The sequence below is a fragment of the Tachysurus vachellii genome, chromosome 13 (genome assembly GCF_030014155.1).
Source record: "Tachysurus vachellii isolate PV-2020 chromosome 13, HZAU_Pvac_v1, whole genome shotgun sequence".
Classification (NCBI taxonomy): Eukaryota; Metazoa; Chordata; class Actinopteri; order Siluriformes; family Bagridae; genus Tachysurus; species Tachysurus vachellii.
In genome coordinates this window covers 2,820,001-2,830,000 of record NC_083472.1, presented here as the reverse complement: position 1 = coordinate 2,830,000, position 10,000 = coordinate 2,820,001, and the positions used below count along the sequence as shown (strand labels likewise).

The following is a 10,000-nucleotide window of genomic DNA, read 5'->3' as shown; positions in this document are numbered from 1 at the left end:
GTTGACGTGAGGTTGTTTTCCAGCTCAAGGTGCTTGTTTCGCAAAACAGGGAAAAGAGAAAACGCGTGTGCAGGGCTACGTTTTGTCGTTTGTAAACACCAAGCAAGCTGGACTGCTGCTTTGTTTACGACTGATATCGTATGCAGGAACGTTAAATTGACCTTGAGGAATGCAAGTCGCATGCATGCAAAGTTGTGTTTGAGTGACCTTAAAAAAAAAACCAGGACAGGAAACAGCGGCTACTCGGCTACGTTTATATAATAAGTTAATTGTCTAAACGACTCATTTTAAATGTTTCCTCGGTGCAACATTGAGAAACCTGCTGCATTACTACAGCTCTGTCTTTTGGCTCATTTTGCAGATCACTTCTCAGTACAGCAGTTCACAGCTGCATAAAACACACGGGTTTGAAACGAATCACTTCGGCTCTCAGATCGTCTCGGCCCGGTAGTTCTTGTCCACACCCGAACGTGAGCTCTGTGTCCTTCCTTTCCTCTCCTTTGTCGCTTCAGGAAAGCGGATAGAGATTAGGGAGCCATATCTGCCAGAGCGCTGCTTTAAGACAGCGGTTTCGTGTCTCGACTAGAAGGATTAGGTTGTCTAGCCAGAAGCTGAGGCCAGTCTGTTATCTGACTGCATTCACCGACTCACGAGGCAGAGGCAGAGCAGCCTCCGGGGAGACGAGCTGAGAGGATTACCAGCCTTTTTTCGCTATTCGTGTCTGACAGTGACAAGGGACTCGGCCTAATGTCTGTTTTACAGTACGGCGGTGCAGACTTCACCTGTCTGCGTGAGCGCACGAGCTAGACGACCAATTTATACGCGGTTTAGTCCGCTGACGTGTTTCTGAGCCTTGTGTATTCACCCGAACGGTATCCTGGTTAGGAGTGTAAGATGAAAATATAAGCACAATCATTTCATGTATTAGTGTTTTGTGTGTGTGTGTGTGTGTGTGTGTGTGTGTGTGTGTGTGTGTGTGTGTGTGTGTGTGTGTGTGTGTGTGTGTGTGTGTGGTGGAGGAGAAGAAGATTGATGGAGGCTTCGTCAGCCCGAGGCAACATCAAAGCTTCATCTATCACTGTCCCAGAGTGATGAAAACGCAGACTCTCAATGTTTAGCTTATCAGTCATAAATATGGATCACTTCACACTCAGGAAAAGAATAATAATGCAATCTATTCAGAAGCTTTTAGCGCGACGCATCGCCTCAGAACCGCGGTTACGACACACAATTCCTTTATTCGCGGACCAGCTTTTATGCGCACGTTTTTAAATGCGCCCTATTTTAATTGAAAAAAAGGGCAATAAGCTGCCGTATACACTCGTGTGTAGAAATAACAACAATACGCTTCTCTTCATGTAGTTCAGATGGTTCACTAACTAAACACGCATGTATTCATTGACTGATATCAAAACAACCCGCTGGAAGTCATGATACGATAAAAGACGTTTCTCCATTCTTTCTTCAGAGACTTTAATTAATAAATTAAAAGTTTTATTTTGTATATTTTTTTCATCCCTTCCAGCGGTGTGCTTCTTACACCACAAGTTTAACTCGTAGGCATCAGAAAGCGCTCGTGTAAGCAGGAGCTCACCGTAAGGGTTCGTCAGATGGCTAGGTCATTAGAAATGAACGCGGGATGCTGTGGATTGCGCTTTGTCTCAGTGGGTCTCAGTGCTCACTGAACTGAACTGATCTGAGTCTTGTCAAAGCTTTTACACGTAAACGATTTTAATAACCGTCCTCGTTACGGTACTCGGCTCACTCTCTCTGATGAACAATCCTGACTAAACGCAGCGCACTTGAGCTCGGGCTGGAAACACTACATCACTGAGCATCACGCCGTCTCTGCGCTGGTATCTAAAGGAGTTAAAGAGAAGAACCCGTCGCTTGTTTTTGGTGATTGTGTTTAATTTGACTGTATAAGGAATTTATAAAGAACACGAGTAACTCAACGAGTAAGGAAACAAAGCAGGGACAACACGAACACACACACACAATTTTTGAGACACCAGTGCTACTAACAACCGGTAATATTACTACACACTTCGGTACTCCCAATATCCCTGAAATGGTGACTCCTGACTCGCTTTAGTCATGAAGCTCACACTGTTGAACCTTCAGCGGAGGTCAATGTTTCACCCAAACGCACGTCGCAGAGGAAGGCCGCCGACGGACGTCTCGCTACCGCGACTGATGACCTGCACTTCCTCCACTCGTTACCTCAAGAAGTGTAAATAGTTTCAATCAGGATGAGCGGAAAACCTGGCTTTATCTCTCCGGCCATCTTTCATTATGCTCCACTTCCTGCTTTTCTCGACTGTGTGACGAGAGAGCGCTCCCCCCCCCCCCCCCCCGAACAAAGCCGGATTTAGCCTGTAGGAGCAGCCATACATCAAGCGGGGATCTGTGGCACCGTTCTAGGCAGGACAGTGATGGATGCACTCACGAGGACATTGTCAGGTTCTTCTCGGGTTTCACAAACTCTCCAGGCGACGGAAGAAACCTTACACCTCCGTTTAATAAGGTGTGAGTGTGAGAGACCGGAGTGAAGGAGCCGACCTTGGTCACCACCACCCCCGGGTTTATGCTCCGTCAGCAGTGATGACTGTCGATGACATCTCGTGTATCTGTGGAGGGATTTCTCTCCGTTTGATCATCTCGTCATTGTGTTCGCTCTTCCCTCAGATGCAGAAGACCAAGACGGTCTCGTTCCTCAGACGCAGAGCCTCAACCTCATGATCAACTCAATTTGGTGCTCAGATATGGAAGTCACACACAGACAGAGACACACACAGACAGAGACACACACAGACAGAGACACACACAGACAGAGACACACACAGACAGAGACACACACAGACAGAGACACACACAGACAGAGACACACACAGACAGAGACACACACAGACAGAGACACACACAGACAGAGACACACACAGACAGCGAGAGAGACAGACAGACAGACAGCGAGAGAGACAGACAGACAGACAGCGAGAGAGACAGACAGACAGACAGCGAGAGAGACAGACAGCGAGAGAGACAGACAGCGAGAGAGACAGACAGCGAGAGAGACAGACAGCGAGAGAGACAGACAGCGAGAGAGACAGACAGCGAGAGAGACAGACAGACAGACAGCGAGAGAGACAGACAGACAGACAGCGAGAGAGACAGACAGACAGACAGACAGCGAGAGAGACAGACAGACAGAGACACACAGACAGACAGTGAGAGAGACAGACAGACAGACAGACAGCGAGAGAGACAGACAGACAGACAGACAGACAGACAGCGAGAGAGACAGACAGACAGACAGACAGACAGACAGCGAGAGAGACAGACAGACAGACAGACAGCGAGAGAGACAGACAGACAGACAGACAGACAGCGAGAGAGACAGACAGACAGACAGACAGCGAGAGAGACAGACAGACAGACAGCGAGAGAGACAGACAGACAGACAGACAGCGAGAGAGACAGACAGACAGACAGACAGCGAGAGAGACAGACAGACAGACAGCGAGAGAGACAGACAGACAGAGACACACAGACAGACAGTGAGAGAGACAGACAGACAGACAGACAGACAGTGAGAGAGACAGACAGACAGACAGACAGTGAGAGAGACAGACAGACAGACAGACAGTAAGAGAGACAGACAGACAGACAGACAGCGAGAGAGACAGACAGACAGACAGCGAGAGAGACAGACAGACAGACAGTGAGAGAGACAGACAGACAGCGAGAGAGACAGACAGACAGACAGCGAGAGAGACAGACAGACAGCAAGAGAGACAGATAGACAGCGAGAGAGACAGACAGACAGACAGTGAGAGAGAGGTCTGATGGTCTGTTTTATTGAGCTTTATAACTTTTGTATAGAATCGAGAGCATCGTTTCCAGCAATCGCACTGTTTTTTTTTGTTGTTGTTGTTTGTTTTATAAAGTAAACATAAGTCAACAGGTATTACATGATAGACTGTAACAGACAGAACTGCAAGAACCAAACGGCAAGCAATAATATGAAGTCAGAGAGAGAGAGAGAGAGAGAGAGAGAGAGAGAGAGAATCTATAGCTGATATTCCAAGAATTCTGCCTCTCTGCCTGTCATCACTATGGAGACACGTTTCTCCTTCAGTCACCCGAGGGGAACCATTGGATGGATCAGTAGGAACGTTATTGGTGGAAATGTTCTCCTGTTTTTCTGAGGATTACAAATGTAAGGATCTGGGATGTGTAGTGTTGTGTGTATGGTGTGTTGTGTGTGTGTGTGTAGTGTTGTGTGTATGGTGTGTTGTGTGTATGGTGTGTGTGTTGTGTAGTGTTGTGTGTGTGTGTTGTGTAGTGTTGTGTGTGTGTTGTGTAGTGTTGTGTGTGTGTATGGTGTGTTGTGTAGTGTTGTGTGTATGGTGTGTTGTATGTGTGTGTTGTGTAGTGTGTGTGTAGTGTGTTGTGGTGTGTTGTGTGTTGTGTGTTGTGTGTAGTGTGTTGTGTGTTGTGTGTTGTGTGTTGTGGTGTGTTGTGTGGTGTGTAGTGTGTTGTGTGTTGTGTGTTGTGGTGTGTGTAGTGTGGTGTGTGTTGTGTTGTGTAGTGTGGTGTGTGTTGTGTTGTGTAGTGTGGTGTGTGTTGTGTAGTGTGGTGTGTGTTGTGTAGAGTTGTCTGTTGTGTAGAGTTGTGTGTGTGCGTAGGTGTGCGTGCGTGTGTGTGTGCGTGTGTGTGTGTGTATACGTGTGTGTGTGTGTATACGTGCGCGCGCGTGTGTGTGTGTATACGTGTGTGTATACGTGTGTGTGTATACGCGTGTGTGTGTGTGTGTGTTCACCCCAGTCACTCAGTTTATCTCTAACAGAAATCTACCAGGCTGCTGATGGAGCACCTTTAGGCCCCTCATTCCTTTCATTATTCTGCCTGCACTCGTTCCTCCTTTCAGTCCCCCAAACCAAACCCACTAACCAGTTGCTCGGCTCAGAAGATCATCAGACATGAAGTTTGTCCTTAGTAGAAGATTCTCCAGCTGTTCTTAGTCCAAGAGGTCAGAGCTTGTTGCTTGTTGAGTTTCACAGCACTGACGTGATCTTAGAGATGAAACAGAAGGCACCAGGGATTCGGGAGATTTGGGAGATTCGCCTGCTGCTATTTGTTTTGTTTGTACATCTATTCAAATTAACCATCGAAGAAAAACGTTGCATAAAACGTAAAAAAGCTCGTAGGATCGAAGCCAATAAAGCATCAATGTTTCATTGGTTTTGCATCATGATCAGCACCACGCAATCCGTGTGCAATAACAACCTCATGCAATCACCAGGCAAGATGGAACACGCCATGCTGCAGGCTGGAGCAGGATTATGGGAAGGGTTTTATACAGAACGTTTGGTGAACGTTTCCCTCCCAGATGACATCGTGGCTCAACTGGAGCCCGAGCAGAACCGAACGCCACCACGTTACTCTCGTCATTACGGGTGTCAGTCTGCGTCAAGGCTGAGGTGTAGAATCGAGTAACGAGCTTCAGGCGCAGCTTTTGTCTTCCCGTCACAGTGTTTGTACGATACGTCGCCGCCTCCTGCAGAGTCTCCGCCGGTTTCTTTGTGCTCAGACGACACGCTTTCACAGCCTGTTGCATCACCCTGCCTTTCTGCTGGAGAACTTCTACAGGCAGCAAAACAATGATGATGCAAGCAGGGCTTCAGTATCTCAGAGAGAGAGAGAGAGACAGAGAGAGAGAGAGAGAGAGATGATGAGAAAGAAACGGCGAGAGAGAACGAGAGATGAGGAGAAAGGATGAGAGATGAGGAGAAAGGATGAGAGAGAGAGACAGAGAAAGGATGAGAGAGACAGAGAAAGGATGAGAGAGAGAGAGAGAGAGACAGAGAGAGAGAGACAGAGAAAGGATGAGAGAGACAGAGAAAGGATGAGAGAGAGAGAGAGAGACAGAGAGAGAGAGACAGAGAAAGGATGAGAGAGGATTCTCTGTCTCTCTCTCTCTCTCTCTCTCTCTCTCTCATCCTTTCTCTGTCTCTCTCACTCTCATCCTTTCTCTGTCTCTCTCTCTCTCTCATCCTTTCTCTGTCTCTCTCTCTCTCTCTCTCTCTCTCTCTCTCTCTCTCTCTCTCTCTCTCTCTCTCTCTCTCTCTCATCCTTTCTCTGTCTCTCTCTCTCTCATCCTTTCTCTGTCTCTCTCTCTCTCTCTCTCTCTCTCTCTGTCTCTCTCTCTCTCATCCTTTCTCTGTCTCTCTCTCTCTCATCCTTTCTCTGTCTCTCTCTCTCTCTCTCTCTCTCTCTCATCCTTTCTCTCTCTCTCTCTCTCTCTCTCTCTCTCTCTCTCTCTCTCTCTCTCTCTCTCTCTCTCTCTCTCTCATCCTTTCTGTCTCTCTCTCTCTCTCTCTCTCTCATCCTTTCTCTGTCTCTCTCTCTCTCATCCTTTCTCTGTCTCTCTCTCTCTCATCCTTTCTCTCTTTTTCTCTGTGTGTGTGTGAGAGATAGAGGGGGAATGAGAGAAAGAAGAAGTGTGTTTTAGATTTCAGTCTCCTTCATCCTTCATCCCCAGTTGTATAGTTTTATCAGTGAAAGTTTCCTGTCTTCCGTTTTGTTCCCGTCTCCTCAGAGCTCCACGTGTCCCACATCCTTCAGCCTGTTTTTAGCAGCACTTTCCTCACAGCCGTGTCCTTTTTTTTCTCCCCCTCTCTGTTCTTTCCCTCAGCATGACTCTGCACACTGGGTCAGCGTGACATAACCGTCGCTCTGACTCACATCCTGAGCCGCTCGCCTCGTTACGTCATAACCGCGAGAGCGGCGCTTGTTTTTGTTAGCGTAGGACGGCGAGGCAGCGGGAGGGATTTGGCTGGACGTCAGGATCCACAGCTCGCCCTGACGAAGGAAGTCGACCGAAAGGGAATGCGGATGTGGGACTGTTCCGGTCACTTCCGATCTCTCGGTCAGAGCCAGATTTTTTATCTCCGTGCGTTCGGGATTTTTTTCTTCACGCAGCAAGGAAAGCGTTTTAAAAGACGTCTCCGGGTGCTTCGAGGTAGCTGTGGCAATTTTACGGGTTTACGAGTCGGTGCGTTTTTTTTCGTGAGGCACCAGACACTGTCCTGACCACCATCCCCCATCTCTCTCTCTCTCACACACACACACACACACACACACACACACACTGCTTAGCAGGAGGGCCAGGCCACAGCTTTGATGTGGACACCCCCGCCGCCCCGCCGAAGCCCGTCGAGCCTCGTACACGCTCACCCCCGCACTTCCTCCCCCCGGAGCAACCCAAACACAAGCCCCACATCTGGAGCGCTGACTGAAGCAGACCTGTCTGTGGCTGGAATCAGTTACTTTCAGGTCACGGTGGACTGATCCATTTTTATTTATTTATTTTTTTCTTTCTTTCACCAAATCACATTCACACAGGAAGAAAGGAAGAGGAGGCGTTTGTTAGATTTCTATAACACGTCATTCACCTCGAATATCCCCGAGTGTTAGAAAGAGGCTTTGTTTTGAGTTTCACTCGCTCACATCTTGTTAGCACCACAAGCTTTAGGTTTCACAACAGATCCTGCGACGCCGCTTCGATAAACACGTCTGAGAACGTTCAGGGTAAGACTCCGTAAGGCCGGCGTTAGGCTCCGGTCCAGTCGTTAGAGCTCGCTCTTAACACGTCAGGATCAAAAGGTCGTCTGTAAAACCTCTCTACTGTATTTACAGGTTTCTGAGCTGTGCTCGTGGGCGAGCGACACGTCCTGACCTGTATTCTCACCTTCACCCTCTCTCACCTTACTGTTTCATCTGTTCTGTTCCAGCTGTGTTCAAGTCGAAGAACATCATGCGGTGGACATCGACGTTTATCACTGCCCTAACTGTGAAGTTCCACACGGACCCTCCCTGAGTAAGACTCCACTCCTCTACTCTCCTCTTACGCTCCTCTTCCTCTTAGTCCCCTCTTCCTCTTCATCTCCTCTTCATCTCCTCTTCCTCTTAGTCTCCTTTTCCTCTTCCTCTTTGTATCCTCTTCCTCTTCATCTCCTCTTTCTCTTCATCTCCTCTTCCTCTTAGTCTCATTTCCTCTTCCTCTTCATCTCCTCTTCCTCTTCATCTCCTCTTCCTCTTCATCTCCTCTTCCTCTTCATCTCCTCTTCCTCTTAGTCTCCTCTTCCTCTTAGTCTCCTTTTTCTCTTCCTCTTCGTCTCCTCTTCCTCTTCGTCTCCTCTTCCTCTTCGTCTCCTCTTCCTCTTCGTCTCCTCTTCCTCTTAGTCTCCTTTTCCTCTTCCTCTTCGTCTCCTCTTCCTCTTAGTCTCGTCTTCCTCTTAGTCTCCTTTTCCTCTTCCTCTTCGTCTCCTCTTCGTCTTAGTCTCCTCTTCCGCTTCATCTCCTCTTCCTCTTAGTCTCCTTTTCCTCTTCCTCTTTGTCTTCTTTTTCTCTTCCTCTCCTCTCATCTTCCTCTTCGTCTCCTTTTTCTCTTCCTCTCCTCTCCTCTTCGTCTCCTTTTCCTCTTCCACTCCTCTCCTCTTCCTCTTAGTCTCATCTTCCTCTTCATCTACTCTTCCTCTTTGTCTCCTTTTTCTCTTCCTCTCCTCTCCTCTTCCTCTTCCTCTTCGTCTCCTTTTCCTCTTCCTCTCCTCTCCTCTTCCGCTCCTCTCTTCTCTAACCTCTTCTTTACTCCCCTTCCCTCCCCCACTCTTCTTTTCTCTTCTCTTTTCTCCTTTCTTCTCCTCTCTTATTTCTTCTCTTCTCTTCCCTCCTCCCTCTTGATTTCCTCTTTTTGATTTAAGCACCAGTCATTTCCCAGTCCCCCCGGGAGACGGACATTATTAGGCTAATTAAGCAGCGTAATCATCGAATGGGGGTTGAACCCGGACCCTCGTCGGTCGAGAAGGTTGAGGGTTTTATGGTCCTTTGAAGTGCTCCACTCAAGTGCCCTCATAATTCACTGACACTCCAGCGCTCGCTGTCCCATTCAGCTGATAACATCTGACGGTGTGTTACGGTGGAGCTCAGTCAAAGCTAAACTGGGAAATCTCTCTCTCTCTCTCTCTCTCTCTCTCTCTCTCTCTCCGTTTTATTGGCGAATGACCACAAACACGACACAGTATCATTAACAGACTATGCTGAATTTTTCAAATGCTGACAAATAAATCACACAAAGTGTCCTAACGGATCTTTCTATCCCTCCGTCTTCACAGTGAAGAAGCGAAAGAATTGGCACAGGCACGACTACACGGAGCCGGACGACGGCAGCAAGCCCGTGCAGGCCGGGACCCTGGTGTTCGTGCGCCAGCTGCAGGACAGGACCTTCGCCAGGTACGTGAATAAAGCCGTAGCCGTCGGACACCCTCGCAGACGAACCCGTAGCCGGCAGCTTCGTCACAAGAGCCACTTGTGAATACAGGAAGCGTCTGTCTGCAGGAGAACCAGCTGTTTTACAGACAACCTTTAAAGAAGCGAACTTAACTTAAGTGAAATTAACACGACAGTATTAAGTATAATAATGTCTGTGTCAATATTTGCAGCTCGTAAATAAATAAACGCGCTCCGGTCGATAACGTGAAGGGCTTCTGCACTAATAAGTGTCGAGTTCTACTTGAATCAGTGTAATTCATGTTTTTATCTGTGTGTGTGTGTGTGTGTGTGTTTGATGTGTCCTGCTACAGCGCCCATGAGGTTTTGATGAAGATGCATGGGACTCAGGTGACGCAGCGCTACCTGGAGAGACACGGCTTTCGTTACCCCATTGCAGTGCCTCAGAAAGATGGGCTCGGGCTCCAGCTTCCCTCTTCAGACTTCTCTGTCAACGATGTGGAACGATATGTTGGTAAGAGGAGTGCGTGTGTGTGTGTGTGTGTGTGTGTGTGTGTGTGTGTGTGTGTGTGTGTGTGAGACTTGAGCGGTCAGTCTGTCAGCAGTTTCTCTCTTACATTAAATCTAACGGTGTGTTATTCATCCACCTGACATGTAATTACCAGCAGTTTAAATATTCATTATGTGTAATGGAGCTTTGGAGCTCGGT

The 10,000-nt window shown here is 48.0% G+C and overlaps 1 protein-coding gene across 1 annotated transcript in view; it reads left to right on the top strand.

Annotated features, from left to right (window-relative positions):
• The window catches only part of kdm7ab (lysine (K)-specific demethylase 7Ab), a 33,522-nt gene that overhangs the window by 2,476 nt on the left and 21,046 nt on the right, over window positions 1-10,000 (top strand). The window contains exons 2-4 of the mRNA XM_060885089.1: window positions 7,797-7,882; window positions 9,177-9,294; window positions 9,645-9,805. Coding sequence (XP_060741072.1) covers window positions 7,797-7,882; window positions 9,177-9,294; window positions 9,645-9,805 — 365 coding nt within the window. The remainder of the gene's footprint in view (window positions 1-7,796; window positions 7,883-9,176; window positions 9,295-9,644; window positions 9,806-10,000) is intronic.